The sequence below is a fragment of the Epinephelus lanceolatus genome, chromosome 14 (assembly GCF_041903045.1).
Source record: "Epinephelus lanceolatus isolate andai-2023 chromosome 14, ASM4190304v1, whole genome shotgun sequence".
Lineage (NCBI taxonomy): Eukaryota > Metazoa > Chordata > Actinopteri > Perciformes > Serranidae > Epinephelus > Epinephelus lanceolatus.
In genome coordinates, this window is record NC_135747.1 from 20,357,193 (window position 1) to 20,383,319 (window position 26,127).

Genomic DNA, 26,127 nt, shown 5'->3' on the forward strand with positions numbered 1-26,127 from the left:
CATACAAAATATAACTCCATGGGAAAACGAAAGACATGGACATGAGTGCCGGTAATCGACGTGTGGTTTTGGGGTTGGCCAGCAGCCTTTATAAACAGCAGGACTGATGCAACATCATTAGTTTCTTTGGAAAACTTGACAGCAGCGCATCTGATGAGACTCTTCACAAATATGACTGAGGTACTGTGTGCTTTTGTTTTGTTTTAACAAATGTGTAATAGCATTTTTATTAACATATCTGAGCCAATTAACCTAATCATAGGTAATTATGGGGGAGATACATGTAACAATGGACAACAGGAATATTGAAGTAAATTAATTCCTCAAATTTTACTTTTGAAGGCCTAGTGTTTCTTACACTTCATCCACCTTCTCTGTATTTCTCAATTGATGCATTTATTCTTTTGCATAGGCTATTTATTCCTACATTTATGCCTGTTCTTCAATTTCCTGCTTCCATGTCAGGCATTACTCAGCAGTATGCAGCGTCGAGATCACAAAGTGGCTGATGGCATGCCACTCCCAGCAGGCACAAATGGGGCTTACTGAAACTTTTTCAGTATTCTCAATCTGTGTAAAGCTGTCTCTGTTTCAGAGACGTTGGTTAGACAGTTGGTGTGAGCGCCTCAGGTGGGGCAGCAACATCTAGTCAGAGCATTCAGTAGGTAAAATCCAGAGTTAGACTGGATGTGGATCATCTAAGAAAAGGGTACAGTGAAATACTGTTGTTATTATGTCAGTCATATAATATAAGTCGCTTCATGGTAATTGTAATAATCAGAAGATGGTTTATAGTTTATTTTTTGCACAATTAAAACACAAAAGGGGCAAGGGAAAAGAATAATTCAGTGCAGTGCAGGGAGAGGCAAAAAAGCCAGAGCGCTTATTTGTAGCCTCTACCTAATAAAATGTTCACAAAGTTATTAAAAACTCAAAAGTACATAAAGATAAAGAACAATACATAAAATATTATAAATGTTAACAAGCAATTGCTAACAAAATATGATTGCAACAACAAAAGGAGCAGAAAATGTGATATGGGATGTATAAGTCAATGTTCATGTAATTCGAGGTGTGTGTGTGTGTGTGTGTGTGTGAGTGTGTGCGCGTGAGAGGGATAATAGTTTGTACTGTGTTGACCCTTGAGCAAATACTAAAAATGATACAGTAGTTAACTATAACACAAGAGGAGGAAAAACATTTACAAAACAGCAGTTTAATGTTTTTTCAGGCATCTTTTGTAAGACTTTATAGAGATACAAGTTTATACCAGGTGGAAAAAAATCATTTCATAGTTTAGTTGCCTTAAATCTTATTGAAAATTGACCTCCACAAGTCAGGAATGTAGGATGGTGAAGATCAGAAGATTTACTAGATTTTTAGAGTTAAGTGTGAATGTAGCTGTGAAAAAACAAGTCGGGAAGTGCTCAGGAATGTTTCCTTTACTTGAAAGTGTTTTGTAAATAAAAACACATAACTTGAAAAATATTAATGTTATATATAGTGAGAGTCTCAATGTGATGTGTGGTTCTGATCCGGTTGTGATTATTACAAAACGTTTCTGGAGGACCAACATTTTATGTAGAGTAGTCAGAAAAGTACTTGCAAACTTCCAAACTATATTACAATATGAAAGATAGGGATAAATCAGACTATAATAAAGAGTTAGGAGACAGTTTGTGGTAGGTCGGCTGTTCGATCCCTAATCCTCTCCAGTCACAGTTTGCGCAAGTTAAATCAGCTGTGTGGCAGCAGGTAATCCATCACGTGGATAAAGAAGAGATTGTTGTTCTGTAATGTAATGTGATGCACTGTACTCTTACAGCAGCCAAGCCAGGAAGGATGAGTTCGAAGGCAAAGAAAAAATCTCGGTGAGTTGCACCTCTATGTTTTTATGTTGTTTTATGTGTAAATTGATGACTGTAAGAGGCAGACCACCCATAGAGGAACATGCGATTTGACCACAGTGCACTGCAGCAATGTTTAAGCTACTGACACTGACTTCCAGCCATTGGACTGCCTTGATTGCTTTTTGGGGGAGGTTTTGCATACATGCTTGTTTTTCGCTTTTTGTATGTGAAAGAACAACATGTTAAATCAACTTGTTTGAACATGCTTACTATACAAGGCTATATCATCTGAACTCACAATACAGTTTGGCATGGTGAGAGAAACAGTCAGTGACACATGCATCAGTGGTGAGAGCTTATGTTGTTGTCATGGCGACCACCTGTGTGTCAAGCCCGTCAGAAAATCAAAGCAATACTTAAGCTTGTATTTACAGTATTCTACTCTCATGAAGGTGTGTTGGTGTCAAAATATGAACTCTATTCTATTTGCATGTCTGATTATACACAATAACAATACAAGCCCTATACAAGAGCTTTTTTATTAGTCTTGGAGCACCCACCAGTCTAAATTTCATACATGAATTCAACTATTTGTAGCTAGTTATTATCAAAATAATCAAAATTCATATCCAAACCAGTCATTTTATTCATTTATTTTTACCAGTCATATATTTTATAAGTGCACAGTAGGTAGAGCAAGTGCTTTTTCTTTTTTTTACTTGTGTATCAGTTGTTGTGTATAAGACGATAACGTCACATACAAAATACTTGTGAACATTATGGCTCTGAATCCACTTTATTAACCAGTACTGATGAGTAAAGCTCTTAAACTTCATAGATAAACTTCTAAGTCAAATACGTGCTGGGCAAAGTTGACTCTGTTCCCAGCTTTTCCTTTCCTAATAGCTTCAGGAGGCCTCACCCTGTGCTGATTTCAATTTTAACTCTTGTTTCTCACTCTTTAATCCTCCTGCTTCATTCAGAACGTCCTTCGGGGCAACGGCACCGCCTTTCATCGACTACCTGCAGGATATTCTACGTCGATATCCGGATGGTGGACAAATCTTGAAGGTTGGTACAATACTCCGTCGAATATTGGTTATAATATAACATTTCATATTTTCTAACTGATTACTGATTCTTATTCTGTAGAACTGCTTTATACACGCATGGATTTTGGGAGTCTGTTTCTTTTGGTATGACCTGTGTGGTTGCTTGAATTTATTTTGAATCCTGAAATCAGGTGATTTTGTTTGATTTACATACATTTTGGAATTCACATAGCAAGGTTTCATTTTTGTCCTGCCAATAAAACAATTAATCCATGGGTTTTCAACAGGGGCTCCTCAGAGTTACGGTAGAGGGGCCGCCAAATTATTGTTTGATCATTTGAAAATACAGATTAACATTAATCCAAGGTTTATACATGGCACTACTGTAGGCCTAGTTTATGCAACTCAATTTTATATATGTAGTAGGGGGTCCCTGATCTGTCTCTCTTTCAGCTAAGGGGTCCTTGGCCTGAAAAACATTGAAGACTCCTGAATTAATCCATTCACATTAGTTTTGATTTCATAAAAACCGGATGGGCCCCGGCACTTTAGCAAATGACGTTTTGGCAACACATGTTGCAATGAATGTGTTGTGCAATGTTCCAGTAAAACAGTCACAACAAACAACTGCCACGTTAATATTGCTGTAATGGCTGCATTCCCCGCAGAAGACATTTGAAGAAGAAGAGGCAGATGCACTTGATTAATACTTGAGGGGAAATTACATTTTTTCAGTCTTGTTATTTATGTTACACACAGCCAGGCCTGATATACACACATTTAGTTATCAGATTAGTGAAGTAGTCCTTTGTGCTGGAGGTAAATAACTAACTGTGGGAGCCTGTTTAAGTCTTGCTCGCAACAAACATATTTCTAATATTCACCCTGAGGAATCTGGCAATTGTTTGATAATATTCTTTCAGTAACAAATGCCCCCCAGCTGTTTTAGTTTAATTTTGCTGTAAGTTAGATTTGTTTAGCTGCATCTGCTCTTTGTGTGACAGTATAGGGTCTGCGGCCCCTGTTTAAAATCTGTTCTGTATTGCAACTGATTTTAATTGAATGGGCAAAATCTTGTGTCTGCATATTTTCATTTTAAATCTAGATATCAGATGGGGGATTTTCAAGAAGGCAGTTTTCTAGTGGGGAAAAAATAGATTATTTTTCTGAGAAACTGAGCAGGATTAAATTGTTGTGAAAAGACATCTTTTTCTCAGTTATCAGCTTACGAATCAATTATGCAGCAGCTCCATCAGTGGAGCTTATCGAAAGAAAATACTGGTTATTGTAATTTAGTATAAATCATGCTCCCATAAGCCTTTTTCATAGTAGACTTTTTGTTATTAATGACAACTGTACTTCTCCAACAGTAACGTGTCAGAGTGTCTTTTGTTAAAAAGGCCTATTGGTGGATCTTTGCACTTAAATAATTAATATTGAAGCATGATATCACTGCATTGTTGCTTATTAATTTAGTCATACATTCACGTTCTTTTGCAATTGAAAATACACTGAGGGGCCAGTGTATCAGGTGCCCCCCATTTATGTCAGTGGACAAAATATTAAAAATTGTACAATATATGAATGTGTGTATATATAAATATAATGCAATACAAGCCAACAACACAACAAACTACATACTTGAAAACTGCAAGTACAATCAACAGCTCTAATGAAAATGAAATTGAACATGATAAACCACATTTATCGTAAAGCTGTTGAACTGGATTTCATTAGATTTAGTCTCAGTGGGTATGCTGAATAAACCAGTTATTTGGTGTATTGATTGTGTATCAATTTGGTACTGTTATTTAGAGTTTCCAAGGCTCCGAACACCCACACAACCTATTCTAGTGTAAATTAGGTGGAGAAGTGCTGGAAATTACATTAGCACTATGTCCTAATGATAAAAGGATATGTTTCCTGCCAACAAAATCATCAGATGGGCGAGGGAGATGTCAGTCAAGCACAGATTGTACACACTCATGCAGTCCTGAGAGGAGATCTAATTAGGTGACATAAGTGAAAACACCTGTTTAGGTGGGCTAAGAGTGTACAGCGGGCTTTAGCTATACTCGTGTGTAGCCCAGATTTGGAGCTTGGTGCAATGGACCTTTTTCACAGCAGACATTTTGACATGTCACGGCAGGAAAACCACAGGTTAAACTGATAGCATTAACGATGGCTCAGTTCCATTAAGAATGCCAGCGAGCTGTTCCAGTGAGCCAGTATGCACAATACCAGCACCTCCCCTGAATGGAATGCTGCTATCATTAATGTCAGTAATACACTTGTGCTTTTCCTACTATGACATGTCAAAATGTCTGCCATGAAAAAGGTCTATGGCAGTAATGCAGAGGAATGTGGCGATCCCTGATTGTTAGCTTTGTTATGCTTAGCTCTGTTAATGGTTATTGTCTTTATTTGTCAACAGGAGCTCATTCAAAATGCAGACGATGCTCAAGCCACAGAAGTGGTTTTCATCCATGATGAGAGGAGCTATGGGACTGAGAGCCTTTGGACCGATAAACTGGGAGAATACCAAGGTATGCAGAGAATAGCTATGCTCTGGGGCAGTGGTTCCCATCTAGTCCAGCCACGGGGTCCAGATTTCTCCTTAGTCATTATTTCAAGGTCCACACAGTTTCATATATTCAGCGTCATACTCACGTTTGACCTTGTTGTCTAGCTAGTTTGCTGTCTCTGTCAAGTAGTCACTCACTCTACAGCAGGAAATTGTACTTCAAAGTAAAAGCTCTGTGCCAGAAATTTACTGTACCTAAAAATTAAGTGTGTTTTTTACAAATTTAACACTTTAGCGAATCACCTGCAGTGCATTCAGAATGGACTCGTGACCCACTTTTGGACCACGACCTCTATGGTAGTTTTCATGTCATTTTTCAACAAAAATATAGGTATCAGAAAATTGATAAATAGAAAAAATAGGAAGTAGCCCGATGACAGTTTGTTAGCCTCCCAACAAAAAGGTCCATTACTCAAATGTCAGCACCAGTCCCAACTTTTTGTTTGTTATGCTTGTGTTCATGTGGATTTCCTCCCATAGTGCTGCATGGCTTTTCTTATTACAACAAAATTTGTGCTTTTTTTTCTTGACAAATACTGGCTCCTACCCTTTTCTGGCAACCCAGCACAAACTTGGCTCTTATTATAACTTGATAAGATGACGTTAGGTCTGATATCCCCTATCATTTATATTCACCAGACGTAAGGTGCTGGTTACATTTACAGAGGAAAAATAAAAATGTGCTCTGAATTTTTTACACCACAGAAAAGTGTGTTACCAAGTCCCCCAGCCAAATTTGAATGACTTAAACAATGTGGGATGTAGCAAACTCACCACTCACACACAGAGGGTGAAGGAAATGACTCTGATGCTATGCACTAACATTATTAGTTCAGTAGGCGAGTGGTTATGATTAGGATGGCTCCAGTGCGTCATCAAGCCAAGATTTCAGGACCACCCAAAAAGTCCTAGACACAGAAATGGTGAAAAACTGTAACTCCGCAATTCAGTACTACACAGTTCCCTGCCCTTACACACGTTTTTAAAAATGTATGATGAAAGAAATCACTGATTTTGTATTATCCGGACTTTAAAGAGTACCCATTTTAGCCAACAGTTTACAGTGTTGAGACCTCTTGGCCTTTTGTCTGCTGAAATATACATTTACAAACTCAGCCTTTTAAACATTTCTACCTTGTTTAATGCATGCTGGGATAGACTTTGAAATAAGCATTATTTGGGAAACCAGAGAGAATTAATGAACAACTCACAGATGCATTGACCTAAGGTCATAAGCATTTATCTTCTAAACTCATATTTTTGTTTTTGCAAAGGTCCTGCTCTCTATGCCTACAACAATGCAGCATTCACTGATGATGACTGGGATGGAATTCAGATGGCAGGGAGGAGTGTCAAGCGTAATGATCCAAACAAAGTTGGGAGATTTGGAATTGGCTTCAACTCTGTTTACCACATAACAGGTGAAACGTCATTCAGAAACACACATATACCTTATAGTCTCAGATTTAGTCTTTCGAGAGCATGCATAGTAGATTAATGGGACAATATCTGTTTGCCTTTATTCACAGATGTGCCAAGTATAATGAGTTCGGAGCACCTTGGCATGATGGACCCCCAAGAAAAAATATTTGGAGAAAGACAGGGAGGTTTTCTGTGGTCTTTGGATGATGCAGAACACCAAGAAGCTCTAACGACTATGCATGACCAGTTCCAACCCTTTCGAGATATTGTTTCGCTTGTAAGCAGACAAGAATGGTCAAAAGTCATCACTGAAGATCAGCACTTTGAAGGGACAATCTTCAGGTTCCCCTTGCGCAAAGAGGCATCAGACATATCAGACAACCTATATGACTCAGACAAGGTGGAGGAGCTTTTTGATAGCTTCATTGCAGATGCAGACTTGAGCCTTCTGTTCCTGAAAAATGTGACCTCTGTGTCCTTGATACATATCAATGTGCATGGTACTGTTAACACCAGACTTGAAGTGAAATCCTCATTCCCCACAGATGTTGTTCTGAAGCCAGAGGACAAGTCAATCATTGAGGGTTCAACAAGGTTCAAATGTATAACCCTCAGCTCAGAAGACCACAAAGCAACAAAATGGCTTGTGACAACATGCACCATGAAAGAAGGCAATGTAGAAAATCTTGACTTACTAGCAAAAAAGTTGAGCTTTTCCCCTCAAGTTGACTTGGCATTCCCTTGTGATGAGAAGAAAGATTGTAGTGAGAGTAGACTGAGCTGCTTTCTCCCTCTCCCAAACAATGAATCCAACAAGACAGGACTCCCAGTTTATGTCAATGCATGCTTTGGCCTCACAGACAACAGAAGACACATCAAGTGGCAAGAGGAGGACCAGAAACACGACGAACATGCTGTGTGGAATGAATTGCTGATGAAGGAGGTGCTCCCACAGGCATACCTCATGATCATTCAAGATTCTATCAAACTTGCCCAAAAATCTGCTCTGCCTGTCTCTTCCGTGTACGATCTGTGGCCAGATATTGCCCAGATAAAGCACAAAGACAGATGGTATGCCGTTGTTCTGGATGTTCTTCATCACTTATTCAGACATAATGTGGCTGTCCTCTCTCTTGCCAAAGATGAAAAAGAGTTTATCACTCCCTCAGAAGCTGTGTTCCCCTGTAATGGTCCTACAAGCCTTGACACCTTAGCCGCCATTAAAAGGACTTTGGTTTTCTGTGGAGAAAATCTTGTCAATTTGTCAGATCATGTTGCAAGAGCTATAAATGAGGCCTATCCGCAGCTCAACACCCTAAAACATGTGACTCCAACTTTCCTAAGGAACACTCTCCGGAGGATCAGCATGCACATCATCTCTAAAGACGACAAACTCTCCCTTTTGGAGTATGTTTTGAGTGATGGAAAATACAGAGAACTCGAGGGTCTTCAGCTGCTTCCGCTCAACGATGGCTCTTTCAGATCTTTCACAGACAGAGAGGAGGACACTGCTTTAATTGACAGCAATGAATTCCCGAGGTTGGTTTTGAATTTTTGGCTTTATCCTCTTTTACAGTCTGTATTAAATAGATTAACACAATTAATAATTATTTACTGTAATTTAAAGTCAGACAGGTATTTCCCTAATCCAATCCTAGGATCATTAGCTCTGATTGGCTCACACTTGCCTCAGTACATTATTTGACAATGGCTGTTATTTTATTTCTTTTTAAAATGTAAAATAATATTTTTTTGGTCACTCAGTGTTAGGGCTGGGTATAGGTACTCAGTACTGACCGAAATAAACCAGTACCAAGTGATATTCAAATGTCTCCAGTCAAGCAATACCTGCATTTGATCCTTTTTGTGCTGGGGGTCTCCTGGACTATCCTGACTCCCAGTCGGATCTGTTGCTGCCGTCTCCAGAGCCTTTCTCCTCCGTTAGCTTAAGCTAGCAGAGCAGCAGTGCTAACATCCAACACTGAGAACATTAAACAGTCCTAACAAAGTCACACCAACACCAAAACGACTCCATTCTGATGTTAAACCGATAAATAACTGTTAGGTAATGTTAGCATGTGTTGCTAACAGTTAGCCCGGTCACTGTGTGTGTGTGGCCGGGCAGAGCTCACAGGTCAGCGTGCTGAGATGCCACCAAAACATTAAGAATGTACAGCTATACACTACACAAAAGTACTTTCATATTATGGGTATCAAATTAAGTACGACTGGTATTGGCATCACTTAAAGGGTACTGGAATTGGTACTGGTATAGTAACTTTTTAAACGATACCCAGCCCTACTCAGTGAACACTAATATTAAATGCAAATGTATTGGTTAAACAACGTATCTTTTGTGCAGACTCCTGCTGCCATGCTGCAAACACCTTTTCATCCCAGATGATCTCAGTCCAGCCTGCAGTGCCCACCTGAAAGAACTGGGCAGACAAAGTAGGAATGTTATTTTATGGAGTAGTGATTTAAAAGTTATCTGTCTTCTGCATGTTTTCACACTACATAAACATGTATGTTTTTTTTAAATATCTATTTTTTAGATTTATTCAAGGTCATCAACATTGATGCAAGGCGGGTGGCTGAATATACAAGGAGGTTTTTGCCACAGGACTGGAAGCAGATGAGGACAGGGCTTGTTACCTGGGACATCAGCAGCAGCAGTCAACATCCTCCATTAGACTGGCTCCAAGAGTTCTGGAAATTCCTCAACACTCACTTCAGAGAGTTAAGTAATTTTACTGGAATGCCATTAATACCAGTCAGTCCCCTGTCTGACAGTCAGCCTGTGTCACTAGCAAGACTAGAGCAGAACACAACCCTCATTTTTCAGAAAAGCAAGCAAATGAACTTGCCAGAACAAATAGCTCAGTTGATGAACAAAGTCGGTGGTACAGTGGTAAGAGGAAACAAGTGGCTCAAGCACGAAGACCTGGACTCTTATGTGCTGTGCCCATCTCCGAGAAGTGTCATGAAAGTCTTGGTGAATTTAGATTCTCAGAATCTAATCGGAGAACTCAAGACTACCTCTCACAATGCACGAGAAGAACTAAAAGACTACCTCTCTCATCTGGATTCTCTCTCAGTCACTGAGAAAGACTTGCTCTCAAAGTTGCCTCTGTTTCAAACCATGAAAGGGTCTTGTGTTGCAGCTCAATCAAAGCAGGCTGTGCTTCTAATTTCTGGTCTAACAATACCGACAGAGTTCCCCATGCCTGATTCAGTTGTGCAGTGTGCAACTGAGGCTGATCGCAGACTGTTACAGCTGCTCAAAGTTAATCTCTTGGACACTGCTGAAGCAGCAAATCTCCTCATTGACTGCATTGAGAGGGGGGCTTGCAAAAAAGAAGTCACTGAGAAAATCATGACATGGATTTTACAGCATGGTAGTATCCTTTTCTCTCAAAATCAGATCTTGAAACGCAGATGTAAGGACTTGAGCTTCATTGAAGTGAATGGAAAGCTGAAAAAGATCTCAAGCTTTTTTGATCCAAGAATTGAAAACTTCAAAGTCATTTTTGAGTCTGATTTCTTTCCCCCACCTTTATACACTCACACATCCCAGATGCTTCAAAGCCTAACAGATCTTGGATTGCTAAATAAAGAAGCAGATGTGTCACCTGAGCACTTGCTGCATGGCGCCATGCTCATTGACAAACCACACTGTGACTCTGAAGCTCTCAGTAGAGCTCAGGTGCTCTTAAAGATGCTAGATACTTATGATCTACTCTCAAAGTTTTCTCAAGAGCAGCTTCGTCGCCTCAAAATGCTAAAATGGGTCCCATGTGCTAAACCTGGTAATGACAAAAAACACTCCAATGACAAAACTCAGATAAGCTGTTTCTTCTGCCCCGATGAAATACGACATTCTGTGTATGAGGACATTGTTGGGCATGTAATGCCTCTGGTAGGAAAGTTTAGTGACAGAGTTAGCAGCCAACTTGGTCTCAAACGCCTACCCCCACCTGAAAAAGTGATGGAGAATTTGTCAGTCTTAAAATCAAAGGCACAGAAAATGGCTGATCCTGACAAAGATGTGGATTTCAAAAGGCAGTTGTATAGTATTTACAAACACATGCAAGACCACATCTCTGAATTTTCAACAGTGATGAACAAGGACACACCCTGGCTGTGGAGCCACAACCAGTTTGTATCACCACAGGATCTGGTTCTGGACTATCCAGTCAATCTCGATCTGAGCTCTTACATTGGGAAGGTGCCACATGAATTTTTGCCATACAAGAAGTTGCTCCGGGAGTTTGGCCTCAGAACAATGCTTTCAGATGAAGAAATCATTGACATTCTTCATTCTGTCCAGCAAAACATTGAGGAAAGGCAACAGCCATTTGCAAGTTCCTCTGAGGTAAAAGTGTCGATAGAAATTCTCAACTGGCTGTGGAAAGAGAAGAAGACAGTTCAGGATGACATCCCAGTGCCAGTCCTCATGGAAGGTGAACACCATACCCTTAAACCACTGTCAACAGCAGTGTTCTGTGATGTGAGCAAAAATGGGATGAAGGAGCTTAAGTACAGCCAGGAGGAAATGTATGTTGTACATGAGGAAATCCCAAAAGCAGCTGCTGAATGGTTTAATATCCGATTTCTCAGTACCCACATCCTTGATCCAGAGTTAGTCGGAATAGAACAGTATGGACAATCTGAACCGATAACGACAAGGATTAAAAACATTCTTAAAGAGTATGATGAAGAAAGTGACATCTTCAAAGAGCTAATTCAAAATGCAGAGGATGCTGGGGCAGAGGCCTGTAAATTCTTGGTGGATTTCAGAGTGCACAAAGATGCCCCTGAAAGTCTCATCGACCCTGACATGACCCTTTGTCAGGGACCTTGCCTTTGGGCATTTAATGATGAGCAGTTCACAGCTGAGGATTGGAAAAATATTGTCAGAGTTGGCTCTGCCTCAAAGGAAAACAAGGTGGAAAAAATTGGAAAGTTTGGACTTGGATTCAATACTGTGTATCATGTGACAGATGTTCCTTCTATCCTCAGTGGCAACAGTCTTCTCATCCTCGATCCAAATGTAACTCATCTCAAGAATCACATCAAATATCAAACAAATCCTGGAATCAAGCTGGATCTCTCTAAACAACGACTTTTTGATTGGTTTCCTGGTCAGTTTGGACCATATGAACGCATTTTTGGTTGTAATTTCAGCAGACGAAGTCCCTCTGAACCCTATCCAGGCACTCTAATCAAACTGCCTTTCCGAACTGAAGAAGAGGCTCTCAAATCAGAAATAAGTGCAAAGGTGTATCACAAACACAATATCATCACTTTCCAACAGCACTTAACCAACAATTCACAAACCCACCTGCTGTTTTTGAAGAACATCAATACATTATCTCTACAAAGTATCTCAAATGATGCATCAACTCCGCCAAGAGATGACGAAATAGAAACCACTGTCACTGTCTCCAAAACCACTGTGAGTACAATGAGGATTCCAGATGAAACCAATGTGCTGAAGCAGAATCAAGCTGAGAAATCATTGATGAAACTTGATAGGAAATGCAAAGAGGTCATTGACTGCTGCACAGTCAACACTGTCCAAATAACCAGTCAGCAATCTGGTGTAACTGAAGTCCAGACCTGGCTCCTGTACAACTGTTTTGGGACACATCAGTCTTTGCAAATGGCCCTTCAAGAAAACAAGCAAGCCCAGTTCTCTTTGCCTATTGGGGGGATTGCTGTGCCTCTCCAAAATAATCCAGAACCTGGGAAACTGGCCTCATTACAAACAGATCTTGTTGGACAGGCATTTTGCTTCCTTCCTCTTTCCATTCACACGGGTCTCCCAGTCAATGTAAATGGAACTTTTGCTGTGACAAGCAACCGAAAAGGTCTGTGGGAGAGTGGGGTGAAACATGAATGGAACAAAGCCCTTCTTCAGGATCCTGTAGTGACAGCATATGTTACTGCACTTTTGGCACTAAAGAAAATGTCTGAAAACAAGCAACTGGAAACCTACTGTTATCACACCTTTTGGCCTGACAGACAGAAAGTGAGTGAAACCTTCAAGCCTTTGGTTGATGCATTGTACTCTACCATTGCTCAGGATTCCATTGGCCCAGAGCTCTTTAGTGATGGAGAACACTGGTGCTCGATGGACAAGGCCATATTCCTACACAAGAGCATAGAAGAGGATGAAGACATCAGTGCACTTGCAGTGCAGGTGTGCAAGAAACATGTTAAAGCACCCAACCGTGTTGTTCCTTTTCCAGGGTGGTTGAGAAATAGCTTCAAACAGTCTGGCCTAGAAAAGGTTTTACTGAACAGAACATGGAACTGGCACACGTTTTACCAAGAAGTGGTGTTTAACAACCTTGATGCCATGGACCCTAAGAGTCGAGATACTCTTGTGCTACATGCTATTGACCTTAATATCAAAGAAATCGACAAACTGCTGGTCTGCTATCCATGCATCCCCACAAAAGACAGACAGCTCCAGCACATCAAGAAGCTTGTGAATCCGTCAGGCAAAGTGGCCTGTCTGTTTGAACAAGATGAAGGACGCTTGCTTGGTGGTACCAAAAATGACTTTTGCTCCCCCAAAAGGATTCAGCGCTTGTTGGAACTTGGAATGGCAGATGATAATCTCACATTGGAAGACATCACAGAGAAAGCAGGCACAATCCCCCAAACCTGGAGCACTGACAAAAAGAAAGCATATGGGCATTTGAATTGCCTTCTTGAACTTATGAAGAATCACATGAAAGACACAGAGTCTTTCCACTGGGAAACACTGAGGATGACTGCATTTCTCCCAGCGTTTTCCCCCGGTGATACTAAAATGGAAAGAAATGTGACACTTAGAAGGCCCACTGATCTCTTTAGTGACAAATGCTCCCCGCTCATTAACATGACACAGCATGTACTGGATCATATCAATTTAAATATACACAACACTGATCCAGTCCTACAAATTTTGGGAGTTCATGACAGTCCAACGCCTGAGCAAGTGCTTCAGCAACTGCAAGAGGCATGTGAGCAGTCTCAATCCATTGACAGTTCCATGCTTCACACAATAGCATTTGAATGCTATGCGTTTCTGGATCAGTGGTTCTGTGATTATGGTGACTCCACTTTCATTTCACAGAGAGCAAACTCATTCCCATTCATTCTTGTTGGCAGTACATTTGTAAAGGTGAGCTGTGTAGCTGAAAGTGAGCAATTTGAAGCAAAACCCTATCTCTATGCACTCCCCCATGCCTTCAGTGGTTTCAGGACGCTCTGGGAAAGTGTGGGGGTTGAAAAATGTTTTACAACCAGTCAGTTTCTCACTGTGCTCCAGGAACTGCACTCTCAACATCGTAACAAGCCCTTGCCAAAGAGTGACCTATCAGTTTGCCTCACAGTTTTAAAAGGAGGAATATATGAGGCCAAAGAGAAGACAATGGGGGACTGTCTGGTACCCAATGAACACAGTGTTTTACAACCAGCAAGCAAGATGTTTTACAATGACAGCCCATGGATGCCAGTTGCTCCAGGTGTCACATTATGCCACAAGGATATTCCACGTGCTATGGCTTGCCACTTTGGAATCAAAACTACCAGACATCATACCCTGCAAAATCATGAAGTTGAGAACCTTTCACCATTTGCTTTTCATTTTGAACAGAAGGAAGAACTAACTGTTCGGATTAAAAACATAATTTCAGCCTATCCAGCAAAGAAGGATATCCTTAAAGAGCTTATCCAAAATGCGGATGATGCAGAGGCAACAGAAATTCACTTTGTTTGGGACAAACGACAGCATGGCAAAGAAAAAACATTTGGGAAGAAATGGAACCAACTGCAGGGTCCAGCACTGTGCGTGTTCAACAACAGAGTATTTACTGACGCTGACCTGGCTGGCATTCAGCAGCTCGGAGAAGGAGGAAAGCACAACTCTCCAGGGAAAATTGGAAAATATGGAGTAGGATTCAACTCTGTTTACCATCTTACTGACTGCCCCTCAATCCTCACCGGAGATGAACGACTCTGCATTTCTGATCCCAATCAGAAATACATTGAAAGTCACTCAGGAAAATCACGAGCTGGCGCTGGCTATAAACTGGCTGACGCTTTCAAGAACATGTACATGGATGTCTACAAATCCTTTCTTCCAGACAAATTCCATCTTAAAGAGGGCACCATGTTCAGATTACCTCTAAGGATGGGTACCATGGCAAACAGCTCTAAAATATCACAGCAGGGAGTCACTGACCATGACATGGAAGAACTATGCTCTGCACTCTCTGAAGATCCTGAAGGACTAATTCTGTTTCTGAAAAACATTTGCAAAATAGAAGTCCATGAAATCAATGATCATTCAGGGAAACTCAAAACCATCTTCGCAGTTGAAAAAAGTTTACCAGAAAAATGCAGAGAAAGACGAGAAGCTTTCTTAAAACTTCAACAAAATGCACTTCAATCTGATGAGCCAGTAATGCCAGACAAGGCGATTTATGGAACCATGATTTCAACCTCCAATAAAAGACAAACTAAATGGATCATTGCAGAACAGTTTGGCTCATTCAAAGACAGTGGTAATGGAGAACTGACATTATCAGACAAACTTCCCCAAGCAGCAATAGCGGCACGTGTGAGCTCAAAGATCGGAAAGAGTTCAGATCTAACGCCATCCAGCTGTATGGATTTCAGTGGTGAGGCCTTTTGTTCACTTCCTTTGCCAGGGAAAACTGGATTGCCAGTGCATGTCAATGCAAACTTTGAGGTAGATTCTTCAAGGAGAAACCTTTGGAAAGAAGATGGGCAAAGTCGAAAATCTAATTGGAATGAATCTTTGAAACAGAATGTCATTGCTCCACTGTATGCAGACCTCCTTCATTACATCAGCAGTAACATTGCAAAAAAGAAAGTCCCTTATACACAAATTGAGCATTGCTTCAGTAACTCATACTTGTGTTTTTGGCCAACCGTCTCCAAAGATGTTGGTCAGGATTGGCATGAAATGATACATGAGGTCTACAGATCAATCAAAGAAAGAGGCCTTGATATAATTCCAGTGATGAGGAGTTCAACACGAAAAATTGCAGAACGAGAGATTAAGGAGTACTCTTTTGACTGGTGTAACATCAGAGAAACTGAAACAACTAAGGCACCTTACTTGACAGACTCGAGAAGAGACGAGATTAATCCCATTTTGGAAGATCTCGGAATGGCATTGGTTCCTTCTTCCAGGCAAATGCGAAAAGTTTGGGAAAGTTTTAGATCAGCTGGCATCGACGTGAAAGATGTGAATCCTTCAACTGTGCGAAACTTTGTGAGAGAAAAACCTCTCAATGACCCAACCCAAACACATGGCGATTTACCACTGCCCATAACTACCACTCTGATCAGAAATGGGACAAGATGTTCAATGCTCTTGAGTTTCTGCTTAGAGGATGTTGATTCGAAAAATGTCAACTCCGGTTTGCTCAATGGACTTCCACTTCTTCTCACAAGAGATAACGTTTTGAGAGTGTTTGACTCCAAAACTCCCAAGCTGATATCAAGGTATCACGGGCTTTTCTTTGGCTACGAGGACCAGTTTGCAGATTATACAACCAATGAACGCCACCTCGGTATTCTACAAACTTTAAACCTTGTCAACAGTCTGACTGTTACCTGTGCAATGAAATATCTGAAGCCATTAATTCAGCAGCTTCTTCAGAACTGTGAAGTTGATCCACACAGTGGTCTTCATGTCCCAAGCGAGACAATGCTGAAGTGGTTGGAATTACTTTGGAAGTTCTTAACAAGTGAAGTGAAACCTGCAACATCTAGCAGTGGTAATCAGAGTCTGACATTAAGTGATGTGAGGCAGCTCTTCAGTGACTGCTGTATTTTACCTGTTGTGTGTCCAAGGCTGAAGAACAAGCACTACCTGCAAACAATGAGAGACATGTCAAGTGTGATTCAGTTTGCCTCAGAAAAGGACATATCAGACATCCTCTTTAAACTTGGTTTTATGAAGCTTGACAGTGCATTCTTCGCTAGGATACATGTAGACCGACAAGAACGTTTACTTCTGTACCCTGAACTCATGGATGTGAATGATAAAAGCTCTGTATTGGACCAGGTCTACAACATTAACCACTCAGAGTTTTCCCAGCTTTCCACTGATGAGATGAAAGAGCTTCAGTTTTTCCTGCAGTCTGGAGTATCCAAGTGCAAAGACAAACAAGATTATCAGAGAAAGCTCAAGTCCCTGCCGTTATTTGAAACAATACACGGCAACCGAGTGAGGATTGATGGACCTAATGAGGTATTTATCCTCAACTGCACATATTCAAAGACATTTCCAGATTTGTTCAACCTCCCTGGCAGCAACAGCATTTTTCTCCAATACAATCCAGAGAACTGCAGTCTGTCACAAACATTGAACATCAAAACGCTGACTGATGTGGACTATTTCATGAGGTTCATTCTGCCCAAAGTACACACACTCACAGAGATGCAGATGCTTCACTGCCTCAATATGTTACTGTCACCAAAATTCATTTATTGTCAGGACAAGGACAGCATCATATCATCAATGAAGACAGTGAAATTGATTCGCAGTTCTCAAGGCAGATTGGAAACAGCATCATACTACTTTGATAAGAGTGTGCAGCTATACAAGAAAATGTTGCCTGAAGAAAAATTTGTGCCTGACAGATTCTGGACTGCATTGTGTAAAGGAGATGAACAAATGATAGAACGAGCAATAAAGTTAGTCAGAGAACTTGGAATGAAGCATGTTGTGTCAAAAGATGACATAATAAATTTTGCTCGACAGTTAGAATCAGAAGCAAAAGGAAATGGTCAACTTGAAGAGTTGAAACTGAAATCAAAGTCAATTTTCAAAGCAGCCTTGGCTATAGTGAGTAATGATCAAAAAGAGGAACGGCTGCTGGAGAGCATAGCTGACATCAAGTTCATCTTCCCAGTGAAAATTCGAAAAGAACTGTGCAACTACCACCAACCATTTGCTGCTGAGAATACTGCTGTTAAAATCAGAGGATCTTTGATGGAAAGCGATCCTGGGCATCAAGAACTGATTTGGTCTTCAATGCCAATTATACATCTAGAGACTTATAAGTCACAGAAGCTCCTGAAAATGATGAAAAATGCAGGAGTGCATGAACAACCACCTTCACACTGTATAACCAGTAACATGAGCAACATCTGTCAGTCGCCCTGTAAAACTGACCAGTTGATCAAAACCCGCGCTAACGTGTTTCGAAGTGCGTATAAATACCTGCAAGCAAACGGGTTTAAAGACCAACAATTAGCTGGCCTTCCTGTTGTGTTGGTTGAAAAAGACAAAGAACTTGTGAGGACTGACGATGCATGTTTTTCACTTCCCCATGCCCACGAGTTCAGACCGTATTTGTACAGCACTTCTCCAGAGGATGTCATGTTCGCAGAGTTCTTCAAGAAAATTGGTGTGCAGGACCAACCTACTGCAGTGCAGTACTGTAATGTTCTGGCAGCAGTTTATGCTGATTCCTGTGATAAACCACAGTTAAACCCAAACCAACAGAAAACAGTGAAACGTGCTGTTGAGCAGTTTTTCAAGTTAATCAAAACTCAAGGAAACCAGTCCTTTGTTGATGTTGTGAAGACTTTGTATCTTCCAGCAGTAGATGGTAAATTACATCCATCATGCACACTCTACTACAATGACACAGTGTTTGAGACCAAAAGGTTGGAAAAAGCGCTGGAGAATAAGTACCTGTTGCTTGAGAAACTCAGTGAATGCCATTTGGGCAGTGACATATATGAGCATTATCAGTTGCTGCGACTGCTTCCTCAGAAATTCAAGCCTAAAATGCTGTCTCAATTCACTGAGGAGAAAGTTATGGAAGTGCAAATGGAGCTCTGTGAGCTTGATACTGACTGTGAATTCAGAGGATTATTTGGCAGACAGCTGTCCTCGCCAGCATTTACTCATGGACTGATTTGTCTTATCAGAGAGCAGTCTCAGGGAAAAATAACACAAAAAGATGCTACTGACATGTGCAAGAAGACTTTTGGCAGTATTCAGATTGTCTGTTGCAAAAGTCTGAAAACAAAGCTTTGGGTCAATAACGAGCCACTACACAAAACTGCCACTAAAACCAATGTTTTTGTCAAACAAGAGCAACAAGGTTGCACCTTTTACTTAAAACACAACGACAACATGGTTCACAAGGTGGTAAGTGACGTCAATATGACACTGACAAGGGAAATCAATGCTCTTTTAGACAACAGATTGGGATCAAGTCACCTCCTAGTCCTTGCACAGCTTCTCACGTGTGAGAATATGCAAGATGTTCTGGAAACTCTGGCTAAGTATGGGATCCATGACAGTGCTGAAACTGAGAGCTTCCTCCTCAATCCACCAGACCCTGGGACAGAAATTCCAGAGGAATGGCATGATTCCTTAGACATGAACATCCTCAATAACTTTGAAGAGGGGGAATATGTTGGCTACAGCATTGACAACAAGTATATTTATGCAGTTATTGTTGAAGAACTGCCTGGGCACTCTGGACCATACTCACAGAGATACAAAATAGATATTGGAGAAGACGAGCCAATTGAAGTCAGTTGTCTCGACCTGTATCAGTTTAAACGACAGAAAAAGCCTGAACCTGAAGCAAGGACGAGCACATGCATGGAGCTGGTGCCACTAATAGGAGCCGTGCCACATTCTTCCCAACCATCAGCTTCAGGTTCCTCATCTACGAGATCCACACCAGCCACTATTGATGAAGCTAAAAGGGAAATTGACAAGTGTTTGTCAGAGATCTGGACTCTTCCTGAGGAGGAGAAGAAAAAAGCCATCAAACGACTGTACCTCAGATGGCATCCTGACAAAAACCCCGACTGCCTGCATCTCGCCACTGAAGCATTCAAATACTTGCAGAATCGAATCGATGAGCTCATCAAAGGCAAAGGCAAAGGCAAAACTGCAGGCTCGTCCTATTCACACGGCACCTCAAATTTCTATTCAAACTTCTATTCACAATGGAATCAGGAGGCCAGGCATCACAGAGATGGTCGAGAGAGGTTCTCTAGAGGCAACCGTTCATACAACTTTTGGACCCATAATGAAAACGTACCAAGGCCAAACAAAGAGGAAGCCCAACGCTGGTGTAGACAAGCTCGCTGTGATTTAAATGCAGCTCACCAAGATGTTGGTAGGGCAAGCACAGAGTGGTGTCTGTTCAAAATCCATCAAGCAGTGGAAAAGTCTCTCATTGCTGCAAAGTATAAAAGAGATGGTCAACATCCCACCAGCAGCTCAATCTCAGCCCTTGCTGCAAAAGTTTCCCTCTACAACCTCCAACTGAGAGATCTGCCTCAAATTGTGGCCGATCTGAGGAAACTGGGAGTGGACGCCAAAAAGACTCAGTACCCAAACTGCCATCCATTTCCACATATTCCAAACGAACAGTTCAAATCGGAGAATGAAATGTTAGCACTGGCTAAGGCGTCTGAGCTTCTTAGTAAAGTAGAAGCATATGTGAATTAGGGATTCAAGATAAACAGCCATGTTGACAGCATCAGTTCAAGATATTTCGACATGTTAAAAATACTGTTAGCCTATTGTGACATTACAACATTACTATGAAACTCATAAAATAAGTAGCCTATGTTGTGTCTCATTACTGAAGACCAAGTCATAAATCACCGTATGAATTTATGAAAATGTAAATATTGGAGCATTCTGTTCATTCGCTCATGACTAAAATAATCACTGTATTACTTTCAGAAATGCAACTAAAGTTTATTTGTTTATTTGTTGTTGTTGTTGTTGCAGTGGTGTAAACATTTAGGACCACTCTTTGTTATGACTTTATGAAAGTGCAAATTTGAAAAAAAAAAAAAAAATCATTCATGTTGTAAACATTTACATCTACTCATTAAGAACAATATAATCTCTGTAGAACTTATTTTGAAAATGAAATATTAAGGTTTTTTGACTACTCATTAAGCACCAATACATTTTTTGTATTACTTTATGACAATGCAAATGTCAAAGTTTTTTTTTCTTTTTTAGCAATGTTGTTAACATGTGTAACTTCTCACTGAGGACCAATATGTAATCTCTGTATACTCTGTATTACGGTTGTGGTTTGGTACCATTTATAACTACGCACTGAGGATCAGAGTTATTGTAGTTTTTGTAATTTTTGTGAGTATTGCTTTTTATTTAGGGTTTATTTTTTGACTTCAGCTCAGTTTAGTTTCAAATATTTTTAGTTAGTTTTAATAGTTGGTTTCCTTGTTCCAGTTCAGTTTTTTGCTGGAAAGTGTTTAGTTTTAGGTATGTTTTTATTAGTTTCAGTGTCGCTTTTTTATTTTCTAAGAAGTCTAGAATAGGTATTATAATGCAAACACATAACTTTGTGAAGAATCAGTAAAAGTACACACCCACGCCTCCTCATGCTTGTTGTGTTGACAAAAATGTACCACATGGTCAGATATTTACTGTATGATATTTTATTTTAGTTAATTTTGTAAGTTCACTATATTGTTTCAGTTTTAATTTTTAAGTCTAGTTTTTATTTTTATTTTGCTTAACTAAAATATTTTATTATTTGTTACGTTATTTTTTCTTTTTTTCCATCTAGTTTTGCTTAACTGTAATAAACTTACTATCATCACTGCACAACTTTGTTATGAAAATGCAAATATCCAGAATTTTGAGGAATTTTGTCACCATAATTTTGGTTCAGATTTCTACCTTTTACATTTGAAAAAAAATGATGATAATAAAATTCAATAAAGTACTAAACAGCATTTCCCGTTTCGTGTTCTTGTAGTACAATGTGGCCAGGGATAGACATGGTTTTTTGAATTATTAACCCTCTGCCCTTTTCTCAATGATAGGATACATTCAAGATATCTAAAATGTAAAGCATAATCTTTTGCTTTTTTTTTTTTGGGTTGCGAGCCACATTTCATTTAATATGATCTTTTATTGTTTGCAGTACTTAATATTGCATAAATCTCTCAAGAATTAAATGATTTGCGACCCAATTAAAAACAAAAACAAGTAATACATACCTTTAAGATGTCTTGAATATATCCTATCATCAAAAAAAGGACATTGTTGGTCAAGGTATTATGTTATTGGATTTTTTTTTATACATTTTTGATCAGGTTAAGTGCAAATTCTATAAGATTTCCAGGCGTTATTACATTTTCAGGAAATTATTACATTACTGGGTGCCACAACACCAATGCTGATATTAGGTGTTTAGAGTTCTTACCTAAATATATAGAGCAAACAGCACAACAAACAGTTGATATAAAAGCTATTTTCCAGAGCTGGAGTTGTAGCTATTAGCATAGTTACAAATGTAAGTGGTATCAAGAGAGAGGGTTTCTGACTTTCTTAGTTCTTCCTGTTTACTGCAGCTCTTTATTAGGAAGCCCGCTGACATACAATTACAATTTAGCTCTGCCCACCTTCAGCCTGAAGGAAGGGCTTGTCACCTAGGATACTGAACACGCCTGTGTGGGTGTGCATGGTTTTTACATGAAGCCTGAACTGAACTGAAATGTGTTCACTGTGACCTCAGATAGTAGCATTTACTTTATATATTCTTACTGCACAGGACACCTGAATGCACAACTGCCAGTAATGACAAACAGTTCAAGTTAAAAGCACTTTTTTATTCATTAAGAAATCATGTTATGAAAATAATGACAACTAACCATATATCAGACAAATGTATCTTTCCATATGTTAACAACAAAAGATTTCTCTGGAGGATGTGACATCTCAGCAGTCACCAGAGCTTAACTGTCTTCTCCTTGTGCTCGGAGTGTGCTTCGTCTCATCCTGGAGGTGGCCAGTTCCCACTGTTCTTTCATACTATAAAAATGTTTACAAGGCTTTTCATGTCTCTTCCCAATGTCCACGCATGAGAGTACGTTTCAAATAATTTGTCGTTTGTGAGGGAGAAGTTCACATATATACCAGATTCAGTCTTTGTGTTATGTCGTCGTCTCCTCCATCTATTAATAATTTACACAAAACCTGTACATACTTACAGCAGGCTGCAGCCTGTTTTTGAAGGGATGTGCACATAGAAGAAAAGAAGCAACATACAGTGAAGTGAATCTTTACAAAGTCAACGTGATAAGGTGGGAGGTCAAGGTGTTACGAGGATATTAGACACTTGCCGTCATTCGGTACATGCAACTCACATTTGTCAGCTCTCATTCAACCTGATGGCACTCAAAATGAGGCGAGGACATTCTGCATCAGACCCATACCAACTGTAAATTCTTCCAGTCTTTTGCTATAAAACACACATTCAACACAACTGACAACAGGGACAGACATTATTAAAAAATATTAATGGAGTAAGTGTGTGTTTGTAATGGCTGACGTTACGATCAAGTATTTTCATCTTAGCCAAAAAGATGACAGACTTTGGGTGCAATAAGAGCAGGAGTTACCATACGTCACCTTCCTCTGCATATTCCCTCCCTATCCAACAGCTGATGAACTTCACAAAATTAAGTCAAACAGGAGCTGGGATAAGAACAGGCGTCTGAAAAAACACTTAAGGCTTAATTCATTTCATTTGGCACGTTGCTAATAGCAAGCAACGATTATATTCCTCGCCATCTCACGACTTCAAATGATCAGCACTTACTGTCTGCACTCATTCAAAGCAACATCGTCCACATCACACATATTGCATTTTGTTCAGATAAAGCAGTTACTATATTACACATTTTAGATTTAGAAAAGAACGAGATTGAGTCAAACTACATTATTTCTATGCGCTCAATTACTGACACCACAAACTAAAGGACTACCGTGATGAGCAACAAATAACACTAACCACTGCTGTGTGCTTCTTTGTTGATGCAATAACATGATCTGAACTGAGCTGGAACACAAAAATCAGGGTTCATTTCAGATCGCAGCTGTAATCTGAAGAGCTGCTCCCCCATAAATGTAATGACAACGTACATTGTATAGACTGTTTCTATGAAAAGCATACGACCTGCAATGGCACAGGAGGCTCTATGAACACAAAACATGTTAGAGCTCGTTTGAACCAGGATAAGGGTGTTGGCGTCAGTCCTGTTCTATGGCACAAGTGGATGGCAAAAACAACTAACATTCACAATAGTGGAGATTGACAAATTAACTTATGTTAATGGCACAGTGTAGTATTATACCTTTAAAGGAATACTTCACCCCCAAAATGACCATTTGTATATCAATTACTCATCCCGAGTCACGTTGAATTTGTGTAGAAAACTTTTTCTTGCATGCCTCTGGTGAACAAAGAATACAAAATCAGAGAAAATTCTTTCAAAAGCAGCAAAACTTAATTAAAACATCAGCTCACAAACTCGCACACAAATCGAGAAGTATAATCCAAGTCTCATTTCTCCAGTCGTTTACTCTGTACTTCCCAGACAAACAGCCCTTTCTGACAGAGAACTGAATGTGAAACTTATCTATGTCTCTCCAGAGCCAGACTCCATTGACAAAAACAGTAATTTTACCTTGCTGAACACAGAAGCTGCTGATCTACATCTGCCTCAATTGTTGGTCTGTTTGTGTTACTGTGTGACCTTAGCAAATCCAACCTAACCCTTTAAAACACCAAAGTCACACAATAACACAAACAAATTAGCTGATTGAGGCAGTGATAGACCAGCAGCTCCTGTGTTCAGTGAGGTAAAATTACTGTTTTTGTCAATGGAGTCTGGCTTTGACGAGAGCATAGGTAAGATTCACTTTTATCAAAGTTTTAAATAGCCAGATTTGTAGCAAGAATGCATGTGTTTGGGAAGCACTGAGCATACGACTGGATAAATGACACTTGGATTAGACTGCACGAGTTATGTGAGTGTTTAAATATAGTATTGCTGTTGTTAAATGCGGCTCCCTATGACTTGAATTCTTCAAGACCTTTCTCTTATTTTGGATTCTATTTTCACCGTGGGGGCAAGGGTTACGTACTGAACATGGTACTTTTTAGGGTACCAGGCAAATTATATTGGTATTATCAAGTACCGACTCCCATTAAATCCATTGATGTCAAATGCTGGTACCTGAGAGCACATCTGGCTGAGAACGCTGGGTTTAGAAAAGACATGGAAGTGCTGTGAAGCTTCCCAGCATGCCAAAATATCGCTGCAGTGCCGATCTGCCACAGTAGTTTCAGTGTCTGGTGTATTTTCTTTTCTATATTATTTAAGTACTGCTAGATGAGCAGACACACACACACACACATAAACAGACGGACAGACAGACAGACAGACAGAGAGAAGATTAGCCCTACGTGTGATAAGAAAAGAGCAGAGGAGCAGAATTGTGTTTAAGTCTACACCATCGCCACGGCAGCTTGTTCAAAAATGATTTTTTTTGTTATTACAGAGTTAAGTACCACAAAAGGTACCTTTAGGAAACGACATTGGTTAAAATGTGAATGGGACCCAACCCTCGTGGAGGCATGCAAGAAAAACAAAGTTTTCTTCACAACAACGGGGTGAGTAATCACTACGCAAATGGTCCTTTGGGAGCTGCAGTCTTCCTTTAACAACCTGCTGTACTGCTATTGGGTGCCCTGGGTTTAAGGAGTCAGATGCTCCATCATACATACAAAACACTCTTCAACAAAACCAAACGCTCTTTAAAACATTACTTGTTGAGGCAAGAAATCACAGGGAGAAACAGACATGAGGTTTGTGTCACTCTTATTTCTCTTCATTTTGCTGTGAAGTTTTGCATCCACGTTTCTCTCACACTTCCCCTCTGTGAGCTGAAAGAAGAGCTTGCTTTCTCTCTCAACACAAGCCACACTGACCCCGGGCCTGCTACAATTACCAGCCCCACGTTTACTGTCCTGCTGTCTCCTGTTGTGTGAAAAACCATGTGGAGGGGCAACCCTCCTGCAGCAGGGCCCTCACATGTTGTAAGCCACATATATGGGGTCCAGCTGGTCGGCCAGGAATCCGTCTCTGAGGTGCATGCGTTGCTTCTCCCCTCTGGAGTTGATGGGGATGACGCCGGGGTCGACCACCACCACCACTCCTACGATGAGGTAGTGCTCCTCCAGGACAACATTGGTGACCAGGGCCACCAGGTCCAGGGCCTCCTGCTCTGACCCCTCCAGCTCCACAACCACCACGAGGAGGTTGGTCCAAGTGAACACAGCACTGGAGGGAGGCGGAAGGGAGGGAAAAAGAA

At 40.3% G+C, this 26,127-nt stretch overlaps 2 protein-coding genes across 10 annotated transcripts in view; one reads left to right on the forward strand and one right to left on the reverse strand.

Moving 5' to 3' along the window:
• The first annotated feature begins 47 nt into the window (after positions 1 to 47).
• On the forward strand, positions 48 to 23,533 carry sacs2 (sacsin molecular chaperone 2). Of its 2 annotated transcripts, none has more exons than XM_033617541.2 (8): positions 48 to 180; positions 1,826 to 1,871; positions 2,834 to 2,921; positions 5,337 to 5,448; positions 6,761 to 6,907; positions 7,016 to 8,447; positions 9,271 to 9,359; positions 9,464 to 23,533. In XM_033617541.2, exons 2-8 carry the CDS (start codon positions 1,843 to 1,845, stop codon positions 20,425 to 20,427), a joined length of 12,861 nt encoding a protein of 4,286 aa, XP_033473432.2. In that variant the 5' UTR covers positions 48 to 180; positions 1,826 to 1,842; the 3' UTR covers positions 20,428 to 23,533. The 2 variants fall into 2 exon arrangements, with proteins under 2 accessions (XP_033473432.2, XP_078030566.1); XM_078174440.1 differs by having other exon boundaries at positions 106 to 180; positions 1,829 to 1,871.
• dip2a (disco-interacting protein 2 homolog A) overlaps positions 22,557 to 26,127 on the reverse strand; it is a 113,062-nt gene continuing 109,491 nt past the window's right edge. For all 8 annotated transcript variants that reach the window (XM_078174444.1, XM_033617404.2, XM_078174443.1 and 5 more), the window contains one exon: positions 22,557 to 26,096. In XM_078174444.1, coding sequence (XP_078030570.1) covers positions 25,844 to 26,096 — 253 coding nt within the window. In that variant the 3' untranslated portion in view covers positions 22,557 to 25,843. The remainder of the gene's footprint in view (positions 26,097 to 26,127) is intronic.

Excerpts from the sequence above, each read along its gene's own strand:
- sacs2 (XM_033617541.2), top strand. The coding sequence starts at position 1,843 with ATGAGTTCGAAGGCAAAGAAAAAATCTCG. Across the intron at positions 2,922-5,336 it reads ATGGTGGACAAATCTTGAAG|GAGCTCATTCAAAATGCAGA; the intron begins GTTGGTACAATA and ends ATTTGTCAACAG. Across the intron at positions 9,360-9,463 it reads GAAAGAACTGGGCAGACAAA|ATTTATTCAAGGTCATCAAC; the intron begins GTAGGAATGTTA and ends TCTATTTTTTAG.